General features: G+C 31.2%; 1 protein-coding gene across 1 annotated transcript in view; it reads right to left on the reverse strand.

Moving 5' to 3' along the window:
* Positions 1-9,729, reverse strand: part of LOC127803493 (SAGA-associated factor 29 homolog A-like) — a 42,001-nt gene extending 32,272 nt beyond the window's left edge. Inside the window, exons 1-3 of the mRNA XM_052339745.1 lie at positions 9,400-9,729; positions 5,152-5,245; positions 4,953-5,029 (exon numbers count right to left, since the gene is read on the reverse strand). Coding sequence (XP_052195705.1) covers positions 4,953-5,029; positions 5,152-5,245; positions 9,400-9,520 — 292 coding nt within the window. The 5' untranslated portion in view covers positions 9,521-9,729. The remainder of the gene's footprint in view (positions 1-4,952; positions 5,030-5,151; positions 5,246-9,399) is intronic.
* Between the last annotated feature and the right edge of the window lie 8,516 nt (positions 9,730-18,245).

Raw genomic sequence — 18,245 nt, forward strand, 5'->3', positions numbered from 1 at the left:
GAAAACCAATCTTTTTTGAACATACAAAATTGTGGGATTATAGGATGGCTCACATAAGTCAACAAGGCCTTAGAGAATTGTCCAAACAAGGAGTCCTAGGTGCAGAAAATATAACAGAATTAGATGAATATGAATCTTGCATTTTTGGTAAGTATATAAAGGTTAAATTCCCTAAGAAAGCAAACCATACCTATAAAGCCCCCTTAGAATATATTCATTCGGATTTGTGGGGCCCTAGTCAGTCATTAACACATGGAGGGGCAAGATATTTTTTATCAATCATAGATAACTACTCTAGGATGGTTTGGATCTATGTGTTAAAGTCAAAAGATCACGCTTTTGAGACTTTTAGTACCTGGAAAACCTTGATAGAGAATCAAAAAGGTATGAAAATCAAGATCATTAGGACAGATAATGGACTTGAGTTTTGCAATAAAGATTTTGCCAAAATGTGTAAAGATAGTGGCATTCTTAGACATTTAACAGTCCCGGGAAACCCTAAACAAAATGGCCTAGCTGAGAGAATGAATAGGACCCTACTTGAGAGGGTGAGATGCATGTTAATCCATGCTAGGTTGTCAAAATCATTTTGGGAAGAAGAAGTTGTTTCAACAACTGCATATGTTATTAATAGGTCACCTTTGGCTACGATAGGGTTTAAAACACCCTATGAAATGTGAAATGGCCACAAGCCAAACTTAGATCATTTAAGGGTATTTGGTTGTATTGCTTATGCACATATTAAGCAAGGAAAACTAGAGCCTAGAGCCAAAAGGTGCCTATTTATTGGGTATCCAACCAGGTGAAGGGATACAAGTTATGGACCCTAGAAGAAGGATTGCCAAGAACGCTAGTGAGTAGGGATGTAACCTTTAATGAGAATTCTTTCATAAAAGATAATAAGATAGAGTATCAAAAGGATGGGAAAGGAAAGGCTAAGGCTGTTGAAATAGAACAGCAAGATCAAGGCCATGATGCAGCCTTTGATAGTCCCATGGATGTGGCAGAAGATCAACAGAGTGCTCAACCCTAGATAACCACAAACAAAGTGATAGTGCTGGTTCTTCCAGTTTTGATAGAGACCTGCACACTGACAGTGCTAATTCCTCTAGTTTGGGCAGTGACCTTAGCCTAGGAAGGTATAATGTGGCAAGAGATAGGCAAAGGTGGGTGGTTAGACCTCCTGCAAGGTATGGATTTTCTGATTTGGTCTCCTATGCACTGACAAGTGCAGTGGAGATAGCTGGAGATGAGCCTCTCTCATTCGAAAAGGCTATTAGGTCAAAAGATTCCAAGAAATGGCTTGCAGCCATGGAATCTAAAACGGAATCCCTTAAGAAAAATAAGACTTGGATCTTGGTTGATAGGCCTCTAGATAAGAGGGTAGTAGGCTATAAGTGGCTGTTCAAAATTAAAGAAAGGGCAAGTAAGGAGCAAAAACCTAGGTATAAAGCTAGGTTAGTAACAAGAGGATTTACCCAAGTGGCTGGGGTGGATTTTAATGAAGTTTTTTCACCGGTAGTGAGACATACTTCGATTAGAATCCTGCTTGCTATGACTGCCCACTTAGACTTAAGCTTAGAGCAGATGGATGTGACCATTGCATTCCTACATGATGAATTAGAAGAGAACATTCTAATGGAGCAACCAAAAGGGTTTGAGATTAGGGGTAAGAAGGAGCAAGTGTACTTGCCGAAAAAATCCTTATATGGGATTAAGCAGTCCCCTAGGCAGTGGTATAGGAAGTTTGGCACATTTATGATAACCAAGGATTCAAGAGAAGTGCCTTTGATTGTTGTGTCTATGTAAAGCATATTTCAGCTAAAATCTCAATTTATCTCCTCCTTTATGTTGATGACATATTGATTGCAAATCAATCGGACGAGAAAATTCAAAGGTTAAAGCTGCACCTGAAATTAGCTTTGAGATGAAGGAGTTAGGTGAAGCTAGGAAGATTTTAGGGATTGAAATATTGAGGAACAGGCACAAAAGGTTGATTCAACTATCCCAAAAGTCCTATCTAGAGAAATTGCGTAAGAAATTTAGCATGCTTGATGCAAAGGAAGTAAATGTTCCCTTTGCACAACATTTCAAATATGAAATCACCAAGTGATGAAGAGAGCATGAGAGAAATGAGCAAGATCCCCTACTCTAATGCTATATGAAGCCTTATGTATTGTATGGTGTGCACTAGGCCGGATTTAGCCCATGCTATGAGTGTTACAAGTAGGTTCATGGCTAATCTGGGAAGAGAACATTGGGCTGTTGTTAAGTGGATCTTTAGATACCTCAAATGATCAATGGACATGGCTTTAGTTTATGGTAGAGCTAGTATAGAAGATGAGCCTAACATTCTAGGTTTCCCTAATACTGACTATGCAGCAAATTTAGACAAAAAAAGGTCATCTACCAAGTACGTTTTTCAAGGTATGGAATGCAACCATTAGCTGGAAAACAAATTTGCAATCAGTGGTGGCTCTTTCAACCATCGAGGCCAAGTATATAGCTGTCACAGAAGCTATAAAAGAGGGTCTATGGTTGAAAGGAATTCTAAGTGAACTACTAGGAAAAAATGTTAAGGCTATCCTAAAGTGTGATAGCTAAAGTGCTATACACTTGGCTAAGAACCAACATCACCATAAGATAACTAAACACATTGATGTAAGGTACCGTTTTATCAAATAAGTACTTGAAAGAAAGAAAATAAATCTGATTAAGGTTGCAAGAGAAGAAAATGCAGCTGTCACGTTTACTAAAGCAGTTTCTATGACTAAATTACACCATTGTTTAAGGCTCTTACAAGTTTGTATTTGTAAATGATCAGGTTTTATGCAGGTCCATGAGGAGAGCAGATCAAAGGAGTGAAGATTGGGCAACACTCTTGCAAATGGTGGAGATTTGTTGTATGTTTGCATCGAGTGTAGCCTAGAAGAAACAAGTGAAGTCAATTGTATCAAACGGCAGAATTGTCTAAGTGAAGTTATGTGTGTTAGTAGCTTATGTATGGCGGGTATAATAGGAAATGTGTAGTCTATTATATTCCTTGAAATCGTTTTGGGTACAATTTGATCATTCTGATTTACAAGTGCAGTGTGTGAGAGGAAAGCCTAGAATCAAGAGTCTTTGTAATCTCCAGTGTAATTGTACTCATGTGTGAGAGGGACTCTTGTCTACTGGTTTCATCATTCATAGTGGATTGCTCTCTAGATCTAAGAGGCTAGATGTAGGATCGTTTATGCGGTCTGAACCAGGATAAATCTTGTTGTCTCTTGTGTGGTTTGATTATCTCTTTCTCTATTTCCATTACTGTTTTCAATTATGTTTTATATTTCTGTTGTTGGGGTTGGTTCGGGAGTGAGTGCAATCGTAATTGGCTGTGATTTGAGTGATCCTTGTGCTCCTAATTGTAATAGTTGGCAAGGCTGATGGAAGACCTACGAATGCCCCTAACATTACCAACAAGGCTATATAGTGATAGTAAATTAGCTATCAGTATTGTTAATAACCCTATCCAACATGACAGGATGAATCATATAAGGATTGATAGAAGTTTTATACATAGGGAAATTGAAAAGGGTGGGATAAAACTCACTTATCTTCCAAGGCCATGTCAAGACCGGGTTTTGAATCACTTATTAGCAAACTAGGAATGAGAGACATCTATTCACCAGCTTACGGGGGAGTATTGGAGAATCCGAGTTAAAACAATATAAACAACAACAACAACATATCCAGCCTTTATCCCACTATGTGGGATCGGCTACATGAATTCTAGACTCCATGTATTTTTATCTTTTGTCATATCTTCATTTAGGCTCATACACTTCATATCAAACTTTAATGTATCTCCCGAGTGACAACAATATCTTAGTATTTATTCCTTTCCTATTGTAATAAATTTACAACTTAGGAAATCTTTCTAATTTTCTCAATCAACCTTCTAGATTAGGAAAGAAACCTCGTAAATATTACATTCTCCTAGAATAGGAAACCTATTATGTATATTCTTCAGCATCCTAGATTAGGCAATGTTTTTCTGTATATATAGCAGAGAGATCAATCAAAACAGTGAGGTGAATTTATTCTAAACCCTATTTTGTTCACATTACAACTATCACAGGCTCATAGCAAGAATTTAATTGCACGGAAAAGTGGTCAATTATATTCAACAGACTACATAATTCAAAGGTAAAGTGGCTAAGAGGATATATAACGTAGTTATATTTACTTTTTTTTGGGGGGGGGGGGTGTCTATGGCTGTATTGTGTTTGATATACTCGACCAGGCTGGACTTATAAATATCCATGTCCAGATTGGGCATTGCCTGATTAATCTTTTTTCCAACTCCATACATTTAAGTTTAGCAGAAATTGAGTTATACTTCCCATCTCCTTGTATCATGCAAAGCATAACATGGTCGATCCATCTATGCTTTTAAAAAGAAAATTGCTGACCTCAAACATTTCATGGTGTAAATCAATGATGGCTGATCAGGCACCAAATTCATCCACATTCTATGATATTCACTTTCAATATCTTTGAATAAAAGCAAAATAAAAAGGAAAAAGCAGAGCAGGGAGGGAAAAAAAGATACAGACAAATACATGCTTATCAAGCTCCTAGAGTATTTGAAACAGTAATTGTTTCATACCAAATATATGTGAAATATGGACCAAGGTTATAGTGTCTATTTCTGGCAATAGTTTAAATGCCAGGTTCAGGGTTATGCTGCTCACAAAACAAAAAGGAAAAATTAAAGTAGAAAAAGAGGCAGTAAAATGAAATAGAAGCACAAGGAGCAGCCATAAGATGCGCTGATAAGCACATGTTTAATAAAATACCAACATTCCAAGAGCCAAGGATTATGCACAATAGTCAATAAAGAAGAAACTACAATATGTAAGTGTTTAATATAAAGCTTATTGCCAGTTTAGCTAAGTTGTGGCACAAACCCATTCTTCGCCGTGGTTGTGCCGATGGTCCAGAAGGCATGAAAGCATCCAGTTGCCCCAATAGCTGACTTGAAACGCTGCAGCAAAACAAAGCCACTGGCAGTTTGAGTTAAATATATACAATTAAGCAGAGAGGAAAATAAAATCAAGTTAAAGACAAAAGTCTACTTCATCAAGGAGTATATGAATAAAAAAATACCTCACTTCATTTTCTGAAAGCTCTTTAGCTTTCTCATATAGGGATCTAAGCTTTGACAAAGAATTATCACCTGGCTTCTCAACAACTTCAGGGGCTGCATCATGTAGACAATAAACCAACTAGAAAATTAGGCAAGAACATTCGTCTAAGCCAAAAATCTGCAGATGTTTTATGGTGACTGTTGACTTCTGAATTAATTACCATATTAGACAAAAGGAAAGAGAAAGAGGGTGAGTCTTGGTAACAACGGTAAGGGTTGCTCCTTTGTGACAAGGTGGTCATGAGTTCAAGGTGTGGAAACAGCCTCTTTGTAATAGAAGTGTAAGTCTACATACAAACACAAACACAACCATCCCCCAACCCTTGCCAAGCAGGGAGTCTTGTGCACTTGGGACACTCATTTTTATAATAAAATGGAAAAAACAAAGGGTAAGCCTTGGTAGCAGCAGTAAGGTTACTAAACAGCCTATTTGTGAGGGGGGGGGGGGGGGGGGGGGGGGGGAGGTTGCATGCAAATATAAACCTCCCCAACCCTCTCAAAGCGAGAAATATCATGCGTTAATAGACACTTTTTTTCTTCTAAAAAAGGGAAAAAACACATGTAGGACGACCTTAACACACTCACTCTGCACTAGATTAGGAGACTAGACCTGCCATGCCTGTCATCCCACTAGCAACTCTCAAAAATAGTCTAGGGCACATCTAGACATCATCAGCAACATGCCACATGCAAAAGGTCTCACCACTTTCAGATCAGGACCATGACATGAGCTACCTCCAAAGCCACATGTTCCAAGGTCATTAACAATTAGAGGGAGCCATCACATCTATCAGTGCAGCTGGGTGCGATTAACAATGAGCAGATTAGTAAAGCTGCTCCAATGGATGTCATATTAATGAAGCAACAATGCTGATTCAAGCTACCACACAGCTCTTGGACAAGTTGCCTCCCTAGATTAGGATAGTTTAAGAGCTTTTTTATGTAACTTCTCCACTTCTTTGCATTTTGTTCTTGCATCATGTACCCTAAGGTTAGTCTCTTATGTAATACAGTTCATATTTTTGTCTCCAATAAATTGGTTCTTGCTCTACTTGCTTATATATCTTTGATAATTTGTGATAAAAAGGGGGAGAAATATGTGATGAATATATAAGTAGGATACTAAGAGGAGTTCATGTTCATATTAATTGCAAAATGCCCATTACACTTGCTATATGCATGATTATGGTTACATCTTTTCAACAACACAGGCATTTTACATGTTGCTCACTTGAGTATGTACAAATTGCAGGTATATAATAACTTATTTCATTCAAGACAAAAACAATACAAGGCCATAGATTGTACCTTGTGTAGTTGAGTTGGAATTCAATGTAATGGTTCTTTTAGGAATTGCAAAAGAGAGAGATTATTATAAATTTGTAGTGTTGTCAAATTTATGAACAACACTTCTGTTTTAGTAGTGCCATATATTGTTTTATAAAAAGTGTGCATGCATGATTTGTGAAGAATAACTTCAGCTTGAACATAAAAAGTTCAACTTTGATTCTACTGCAGTGAGGTTAAGTCAGCACAAAGGGGTTAGAAAATGTGTCAAACAAACTAGGAGACAGTTTGAATGAACTTAGTTCAAATTCCCTATTACAGGTCATTTGAACACGATCAAGATTTTGAGAGTTGATTTTTTTGGCTAATAACAAGTTGTTGGAGCACCCTCGCACCTCATTTGAACTGTTGATCAAAATTCAGAAAGAAAGGAGTCCTTTTCTGCATGAAAATAAATTCTTACCAATTGCATGTATGTTTCAGACTCATGCTAAAGACTATATCATAGCAGCTAGGTTGACAAAATTCAGAGGTTACACATTGTGAGTGAAAAGGATTCCACTAGAAAAAGAAAACATCATTGCTAAGGGTCAAAAAGAATTGAGGTTTTATCTCATTAGCAGTGATATAAAGGTTTTATCAGCTTCTGTTCTAGGGATACTAGCAAATAGTAACATGAGATCAACGCTTATGGGTAGCAGTTCATCATGGGTTCTAGCAAATGGAAGACTTCAATCTTAGGTTGGGGATCCTAGCATCTAGATTTTACTTATGTGTCTAAAAATTGTATTAGAGCTTATTTAATCTAATTGTGAATCACCTTGGTTTTACTCTTGATTCTCAGGTTTTCACAGAAATCACCACATTTTTTTATTTTCTCTGCATTTACAGTGTGGTGATTGTAGTTAAGATTACACTAATAAGTAATTACTAAACAAAAAACAACTGGCAATTTCTCAATTGATATTAGAGCATATCCATAGTATTGATTGAGTTAATTTTCTCAAATTCTCAATGTCAAAACTTGTCTTGTTGATGTCAAAGGATCGTATATTAATAGTTTTGACCAACAGTTGAGTTGGAATCATGGGAAAAAAACATACCATTTGGCCAATGGGTATTTATCATTATTATTATTGTTATTATTTCTCAGTAGGCTGTGTCTTATTATATATTTAGATTCATGAATGGTAAATAGACTGAATGCAGAGAAAGTTGTTAATTTTGAAAGTTTGCATGCACCCATAAAAGGAAGCAGTAGGGTCTAACCACAGATGTGACAACAGGAAGATGGGCCTTTGTGATAGTAGTTTCTCAGTGGAGGTGGCAGGGTAGAAGGAACAGTAGCAGCTTGAGTGAAACAAAAAGAACAGGTGAAGGTGGTGGAATGACAAGGATTCAGTGTCAAACATAGCAAAGGCACTGGTGTTGAATCATAACAAAACTATAGTAGCATCATAATATTAACACAAAGGAATTGAGAGTAACAACAAATCAGAAACAAATTACAACTACAGTAATTAGCACACTGGTACTTTGTTGCAATGCTGTTAATCTGTGATGATACTTGTCACAGATTATCAAATCCTAATTTTCATATAATTAACTGTGGCAATGGCCACAACCAGGTATTCACTAGGTTCTATTTATTTATTTATTCTCTAAAGTTGATTGTGCAATGCTCCATAGACATAAACCATTCAGCACACAGGTTTGCTTAACCTGCTTTGGCGATGATGGGAGATCAATAGTTATAATAATTTTAGAAGTTTCGTGAGTCTAGTTGTGTAGGTATTTTAGTTATTTCACAAACTTCAGAGAAGCAGATATTTTAAGTTCTCTTCTTACATTAATTTGAACTCCAAGTTTAGTTCAGATTAGGTTTATCTGTTTTCAACTTTAATTTAGGATTCGTAGTTTGGTAGAATTTTGTGACTTTATAAATATGTCCCAAGTAAGGATTATTCAAATCCGGTATGTTAATTACTTAATGCAAATTAATGGAGAATGGCCACTGATTTCTCTCTCCCCTAATTTTTCCCTTTTCTTCTTCTCTGCCAAACATCTCTACTCTACTCTCTATGTTGCCTCATTCTTTCTCTATAAGCTCTATATTTCTTATTCTTCTCCCCCCAACTAATGTTCCCATACAAAGCCACTTTAGAGGATTCCAAGTCATAAGGCTAGCACATAGATGTGAATGCATATTCCAAATAAGAAAATTAATATTCTAATGTAGGAGAATTAAATTAGTGTGATACTGTTTACTTTTCAAATAGAGTACAAAGTCTGATAACTAATGCTAAGTACTGTAGTATTAGAAATTAAGTGGAGGCAGATATTTTTTATAAGTGGGCGGAAGATAATTTCCATATCTTTGACTCCTCTTCTACAATTAAAGAGACCACAATACAAACCCTATCTCGAGAGTATCTCATCATAAAAGGAAAAAGAATCCCCTTTCCTTGGTTACTGACTAGTAGTGCTTCTCTCTCGCTTATGTATAATCAAATTTCCACAAACAGAAGCTATATCTACAGTCTACAACTCAATCAAAACTTTGATTAAAAAAAAAAAGTTCAGCTCTCCAAACCTGCAAAGTAACAGCCCTAGGACAACAAAGAGCTACGGGACAGTTGGTCAACCATCTTACCTGTCTATCCCTATTCAACACGCATTTACATCCTCGTGCCTAATAGAGAAAACTCTGTCAGCGCCTTGCAAATATCAAAACCTCACAAGGAACATGGGAACACCGGTTCACACTCTAAACCTTAGTTAATTCCAACTAAACCAGCGTCAAAAAATTCAAACCACATGAATAACAGAAGATTATATCTACGGCAAGCAATTACTGAGAAAGATGATCAAAGAGATTGAAGGCAACAATTATGGCTATTGCTAGGTATAGAGAAACTCACTCGTTTGGAGCTTCTTGTGCAACTTATTGATATCGGCGAGCACATCCTCTTGCTCCTTCCGTAAGCGATCGAGATCCTTCGAGTTCTCCAGTATTCCGGTAATATCAGGCGACGGAATCATTCTTTTCCTCGGAGATCGCGCCGGAGAGATTCCTCCTCGAGAACCTTCTCAAATATTCTCTCTTTCCGTCCCTTTTAACACTGAAACAACGCTACTCTGCTAGCTCTAGGCCATGTTCTCCGATCGTCGGAGAGGAAATCGAAGATTGTCAGGAGAGGGTTTCAGTAATTCGCGTGAAAATTAACAGTTGACCATTTTGATAACAGTTTCCTGTTGGTTTCCGATGAAGGGAAAAAGATATTTGGAAGGTCAAATTACGGAAAAAACCAGGGGACCCGCTAACCTGCGCCCCTAATCATTCGTGCCCTGTGGGGTTTCCGGTCTTTCCACGTGGGAAAATGGATAGGAAATTTTATCCGCAGCTAAATTTTTACTTTTCGCAATTATAATTAAAATAAATTTGATAATTACTCTTCATAGTTATTATTATTATTTTTTTGCAGCCGCTTATATTCCAAAATTACCCTCATATATCTCATACATCGTGCGCAAGTCACATTTTCTACAACTACTAGTCATCCTCTTCTCTACAACCTTTGCTTCTCTGCAACTTCCATTGACCGTCACCTTCCTTACATTCGTCGCGTCTCTATTCTGCGATTGGTCTGTCTTATCTTACCAATAAATTACAGGTAATTTGTATATTTTGCGGTTGGTTTGAACTTAAAGGTTGAAGGCAGATAGTACACCTCCTAGTAAGGCGAAGGCGGTGGCCACCTGAGTTCGAAGGCTGTGGTGGCAGCGACAACGACCTCTGAACCTTGGGTTCGGATCAATCACTGCTACCGAACCTGGAGGTAGCATCACCTCTAATCGAAGGCGGCCTACGCCTCTGAACTCTAGGGTTCGGAGGCAGCCCGCACCTCCGAACCTTGGAGTTCGGAGGCGCAACCTGCTTCTGAAACCCAAATTTCGGAAACGGCCCAAGCCTCCGAACTCTAGGGTTCGGAAGCGCAATGGGTCAGGGTGCTTTGTGTTAATAATTTTTTTTATCGTAATTATAGTGTTAATAATTTTTTTTATTATTGTAACTATAGTGTTAATAATTTTCTTTAATATTTTTGTGCTATTTTGTAGGTATGGTATGTGATAGAATAGGTGAAGCTTATTCATCTCACCAGTGTCCTACTACGTCGACGAGAAGGTGGCGGTGGCCGCTAAGTTCAGAGAAGGTGGCGGCCTCAAAATACTAGAGTTCGGATCAACCACCACCACCCCTAGCGCCTCCGAACTCTAGGGTTCAAAAGCGTTGACTGCCTCCGAACCCTAAAGTTTGGAGGTGTTGGGAGCCTCCGAACCGTGGAGTTCGAAGGCGGCTTGTGGTTCCGAACTCCAAGGTTCGGAAGTGTTGGCTACCTCTAAACTCTGGAGTTCGGAGGCACTCAATTTTCACTTTATATATAATATAATATATTACACATTTCAATATTACACATAATATATATATATATATATATTATCTCCGAACCTTAAAGTTTGGAGATGCTGGAAACCTCCGAACTTTGGAGTTTGGAGACTCTCAATTTATAATATATATATAATATTACACATTGTAATATTATACAATGTTGCACCTGCATTGCAGGTGCAATATGTATAGAATATATATATTATGATGATAATAATAATAATAATATTTATTATTAAGATTAAAAATAATCGAGAGTCTAATATTTATTTAATAAGTTATTCTCGAACTTTTAATTAGATATGTTCGTGAGATAAGATGTAAGTGCATAAGTAATTGATAATTTTATAGTTAATATTTATATTTATTGATAAAAAATTATTAAACCTATATTGCATGCCATGCTTATAATTGTTAGAGGAACAAATTTATCACTTTGCAGCAGCAAATAATTCAAATGAATAATGACATTTTTTTGAACTTGTGTATTTGCATTTTAATTTTCCTACTTCTTCTTTCTCTTTTGATGGTCTAATATTTATTTAATAAGTTATTCTCAAACTTTTAATTAGATATGTTAATGAGATCTCATTGAGTGAAGAGGTCAGTGCATATGATTTACAAGTAATTGATAATTTTATAGTTAATACACAAACATACACACACATATATATATACAGAGGAAGCGACAGCCATGGCTGCCGGAGGTGTGCCTCGAACGCTAGGGTTTGGGGAGCCTTAATGGCCCCGAACCCCAGCGTTCGGGACCTTTAGTGCACCGCAAACCCTAGGGTTCAGGGCGCACCTCCGGTGGCCATGGCTACCCTCATGGCCATCGCTTCCTCTGTGTGCATATATATATATATATATGTATGTGTGTGCACGCGCACGTATATATATATATATATTTGTGTGTGTTTTTATATATATGTGTATATGTGTGTGTGTATATTTGTGTATTGGGTGCATACATGATTTTCAATGTATATATGTGTGTTTGTGTATACATGTGTTTTACTACTCTTATATTTTTATCTATTTTTTCGTTTTCATATCAAATTTGGTGTGTGTTTTTTGTTGCATTGTCTTCGTTATGAATATGAATAGGTGGGTGGCTGCGTATGACCGGCTGAGGGAGAAAGTGATTGTGAGAGTAAAAATAAGTTTTTAAAAGAGGGTATTTTAGGTACATTAAAATATAGTTGTGAAGAGTAAAAACGTGGTTGCAAATAGAATTTTTCAAATAAATAAAATCCTTGTAACTACCTCATTTTGATCAAGCGATAAGACATTTTATTTAAATATTAGTTAAGTCGTATTTAATATATTTTTATTTTAAAATATTTTATTAATTAATAAGAATGTTAAAAATAAAATGCATTGAATATATTTTAACAAATGTTTTAAGATTAGTCGTTAACAAAATCTTTATTTATTTTAAGGATAATATTAATTATTATTTTAAAAGTATTAAATAAGTAACAATAAATATATTTGATTTGTAAATAAGATAATGTTTATAGAATAATAAATACTCATTTTTTTAATATAATATTCATTTATTGTATCTTATTTATAATATCTAAATAATTTTATTAGTTAATGATAAATATATCTTGTTTTGAGCTATTTAATCAATCAATTAATTATTTAAAATTTAAAAAATAAAATACAATAAATACATATTGTCTAAAACAAAATACATTTATTATTACTTAACCATTGATTAATAGAGAGTGAACAAAATTTTGATTTAACCAAAATAAACAAATTAAATCAATTGAAATTGGTTGTTTGATTCGGTTGCGTTTTCAAGTTTAATAATTTCGCAATTAGTTCAGTGTCCAAGCCGACCAAGTGTTTACTTCTATTGATTAACATCATCTTATGGATAGTATGTATTTATTATATATATTTGTAATATTTAAATAATTCTATTAGTTAATTAAATATATCTTATTTTTTGACAATATGTACTTAGTGTATACTATTTTTAATATTTAAATAATTTTATTAATTGATTAAATGGTTTAAAACTCAGTACATTCATAATTATTTAAATATTAAAAATAAAATATAATAAATATATCTTATTAAAAAATAACGTGCATTTATTTTTATATTACCCTTATTTTATAAAATGCTTAAATAAATTTTATACCTTAATGTTAGGACAATGGTGACTATTAATCACTTAACTTTGACTTAATTTTTTTTTTCTAAGTAACATCTAGAAAAATTGCCCCAGCATTGGCTTGACTAATCCTATTCCTATGCCTAGGGCTTATTTATCCCTCCCATTGGACTACTTAGTGCCATGGGGGAGAGATTCATTTGTCCCTTCCCTAAAATTGATATTTTTTTTGTTAATTTTGTTAATGAATAAATAAAGGGTATTATACTATTTTAAAAATATTATTACATTTATACCTTATTACAGGTATTTTTTGAACCACTTTTTATGGGATGGACTCGACTCAGCAGCCCGGACCTACCTTTTGAAGCCAACGGGTCCAAGACCGAGATTGTCAAAGTAAGGTCACATGTCACCGAAATTTGAGCTTGAATCGCGGAACTGAGCAAGTTCTCAGCAATGCTTTCAGCTCATTAGATAAATCATTCAGCTTATATAATAAAAATATCACAAAATAATCGAATGCGATGTCCACCTGTCTTATATGAGGCAAATCAAATTCCTGATAATGCGGAATTAATTCCCGATTTTATGGAGCTGATAAGGACGTATTATATTCGTAATATTATCCTTTCATTTTGAATTTTATGAAAATTATAAACACCCTATACTATAAATAGGGGTCAAAAATCATTGTAAAACGAAGAAAAATGATATACTATTATTCTACCGAAATAACCAAATAACAGTGGTGGATTATGCATCATTCTGGCAGAACCTGCACAAAACTTTATTGCATACAGACTGTTATTTATTTTATTTGTTCATTTTCTTTCCAGTGGTGCTTATTTTTTCACTACGGACCGACGAACCAGAGTCGACTTACTCTAAATGTTGACAAGATCTAAGTGCAAATCTCTTATAGTTATAAATATATTATTGTATCTTTATATATATAAAAGTAGGATAGTCTTGAAAAAATAAAATTTCTCAACAAACTTACATTAATTATTTATAATTAATATTTATTGCATTTGTAATTTACATTAATAATTTAAATCTTTCAATTGCTTTGAAATAGTATGTAGTAATAAAATTTCATCCAAAACTTGCATTAATAATTTGCATTTAGTACTTATTGCATTAATAATTTACATTTTGTAATTTGCATTAATAATTTAAATCTTTTAATTGTTTTGAAATAATCTATACTAATTATTGTAAAATTAATAATAAATTTTAAATACACGAGTTTTTCAATGCTAATTATGGGTTTTTCAATACATTATTATGTGAATATTAAATATTTAATTAATCCGTCAAGCAATTAAAAATAAATACTATTTATGAGGAATATAAATAGATACTTAAACTATTAATTAAGTCACATAAAATTATTAATTTATATAAAATTCTATCTTTATATAATATAAATATTATATATTATAGTAGAATAGTATAATATATAGTAGAATAGTATACAAATATTTATTTCCTCAAAAAATTTGCCAAACTATTTTTTACATTTAAAATTTTTATTAAACTTGCATGAATTTTTTAATACTATTAATTAATCAAAAATAAATATTTTATATTAGATCTTCTCATCAATTAATCCGTCAATCAATTAAAAATAAATATTATTTATAAGAAATATGAATAGACACTTAAAATATTAACTAAGTCACGGAAAATTATTCATTAAATAAAATTTTATTTTTTTATAATATAATCTATATATATATTATAACAAAACAGCCGTCAAAATTTTTCCCGCCCATTTCCAATTACTATTTTGATATTTTATTATATTTTTTAATTTTTTTATTTACCCAAAATATAATTTTATAGGTCATTAATTAAGTCTAGATTTGTGAAAAACGTGTAGTTCTTGGAACACGTAAATGGGTTTTTTATGGTTGAATAGTATTTGGAGAATGTGTAAATATACTGGTATATGAAGAGACAAGATATAATCTATATTATTAATTTTTAAATATTAACATAAAATTTTAATTGAAATAAATTACAGAAAAATGAGACTTTTTTAAATCGGGAGAAATCTTGAGATATCAGGTAATATTGCCGAATACTGACTGTCAAGTAAATTTTTTATTTTATATATAGTTTAATTAATTTAAATTTATTTTTTTATAATTTTAAATGTTATAATTTTATATATAACTTAAATGTTATAATTTTATTTTTTAACTTTATTTTTTTTATTGCTTTCTTAAAAATGTGACATATCTTAAATGTGATAATTGACCACTAGAGGGAATATGTAAAATCATGTATGAATAATCAATTTTAAAATTTTGATTATTATTATTTATATAATTAATTGATTATTTAAATTATCTTTATTTTATATATAGTTTAATTATTTTAAAATTATTTTTTTATAATTTTAAATGTTATAATTTTATATGTAACTTAAATGCTATAATTTTATTTTTTAACTTTATTTTTATTTGTTGTTTTCTTAAAAATGTGACATGTCTTAAATGTGATAATTGATTGCTAGGAGAAATATGTAAAGTCATGTATGTATAATTAATTTTGAAAATTTGATTATTATCATTTATATAATTAATTAATTATTTAAATTATCTTTATTTTATGTAGTTTAATTAATTTAAATTTATTTTCTTATAATTTTAAATGTTATAATTTTATATATAACTTAAATATTATAATTTTATTTTTTAACTTTATTTTTTTTGTTGCTTTTTTAAAAATTTGATCTATCTTAAATGTAGTAATTGATTGTCAGGAGAAATATGTAAAATCATACATGGATAATCAGTTTTTAAAATTTGATTATTATCATTTATATAATTAATTGATTATTTAAATTATCTTTATTTTATATATAGTTTAATTATTTTAAATCTATTTTTTTATATTTTTAAATGTTATAATTTTATATATAGCTTGAATGTTTAACTCTATTTTTATTTGTTGTTTTCTTAAAAATGTGACATGTTTTAAATGTAGTAATTAATTGTTAGGAGAAATATGTAAAGTCATGTATGTATAATTAATTTTGAAAATTTGATTATTATCATTTATATAATTAATTAATTATTTAAATTATCTTTATTTTATGTAGTTTAATTAATTTAAATTTATTTTCTTATAATTTTATATATAACTTAAATATTGTAATTTTATTTTTTAACTTTTTTTTTTTTGCTTTCTTAAAAATTTGATTTGTCTTAAATGTGTTAATTGATTGTCACGAGAAATATATAAAGTCATATATGGATAATTAATTTTAAAAATTTGATTATTATCATTTATATAATTAATTAATTATTTAAATTATTCTTATTTTATATATAGTTTAATTAATTTAAATTTAGTTTTTATATTTTTAAATATTATAATTATATATATAATTTAAATATTATAATTTTACTTTTTAACTTTATTTTTTTTATTACTTTCTTAAAATTTGACCTATCTTAAATGTGGTAATTGATTGTCAGGAGAAATATATAAAGTCATGGATAATCAATTTTGAAAATTTGATTATTATCATTTATAATTAATTGATTATTTAAATTATCTTTATTTTAAATATAACTTAAATATTATAATTTTATTTTTTAACTTTTATTTTTTTACTTTTTTAAAAATTTGACCTATCTTAAATGTGGTAATTAATTATTAGGAGAAATATATAAAATCATATATGGATAATCAATTTTGAAAATTTGATTATTATTATTTCTATAATTAATTGATTATTTAAATTATATTTATTTTACATACAATTTAATTAATTTAATTTTTTTTTATAATTTTAAATGTCATAATTTTATTTTTCAACTTAATTGATTATTGTTATTTACTTAATTCTCTTTTTTCCCATTGGTCTACTTCAAAGATGTGCTATATGTTGGACTTTGGGAAATTAAATACAAATTAAATTTGTGTTTTGAAAATTATGTTAAGTAATATTTGGATTGTGTGGCAAAGTGTGGGATAAAAAGGAAACTTAATGGTGACATGTGATTTGATAAATTGAGAGAAATAGGAGAATTTGAAGGAAGAAAAAATAATAAAAGAAAACAAATATCTCTCTCTCTTCTTCCTCTTCATTCCCGTTCAACACTTCCATTTACTCTCTTCTCCTTTCTCAATTCTTCTTTACTTTTATTTAGTAAATTTTAACCGTATTTTTTTTATCCAATTTTGTCTTTTGGTGTAACATAACACCACTATTCTGTCAAGTAAGTGATATGAATGCAACTAGAAAAAATTAGGCCTTGAGGATTCATGTGGTACGCACATATGAGACAAATACACGTGAAAAAAAAAAAAAAAAAAACGTCTACCATTGAATGCATATTTTAGAATAAAGATGTTGGTTATCATTTATTCTTTTCTCCTATTATCATGTAATTTTTCTATTTTTTTACTCATTGCTTATTGTATTATATATTAATTTAGGTTTATTTTTTATATGGTTTCGAGATAAAGTTATGTGCTTTTTATTGTTCGTCTACCCTTGAATGTATATAAGGAAATCTTTCAAAATTTGTAATCCTTTTGTTATATTCTCATGATTGTAACACGATTATTTTGTTTATTTTTTACTTCTTTATTGTGATTTTCATTTATTGTAAATACTAAATTATACAACTTTCGCTTTAACGATTTATTTATTTTTTTCAATATCCATGCATTGCATGGGTGATCCACTAGTAATATATAATATATTATATTAAAGTATAATAGTTTGCAAATTTTTGTTCCCTCCAAAAATTTGCCAACCTATTTTTTGCCTCTAAAATTTATATTAAATTTGCATGGGTTTTATGAGAAATATTAATAGATAATTTAAACTATTAATTAAGTCATACAAAATTATCTATATATTTAAAATATTATCTTTATAACTTTATTCTATATATATTTATATAATATTAAAATATAATAGTCAAACAAAGTATTTTGTCAAGTGTCAATCAATGGTGAATTTTTTCCTTTAAAAACTTGTATTAAATCAAAGATAGTGATTAATTAATTATTAATTACTTTAATAATTATATTATAGTATTAAAAATGTGATATCTTAACAAATTCATAAAAAATTATTTAAAATTGTCAAATGCTAGGATTTTTCAATACTAATTAATATTTAAGTTATCACATTTTTAAGACTATGGAAT

Source organism: Diospyros lotus, chromosome 6 (genome assembly GCF_014633365.1).
Source record: "Diospyros lotus cultivar Yz01 chromosome 6, ASM1463336v1, whole genome shotgun sequence".
Lineage (NCBI taxonomy): Eukaryota > Viridiplantae > Streptophyta > Magnoliopsida > Ericales > Ebenaceae > Diospyros > Diospyros lotus.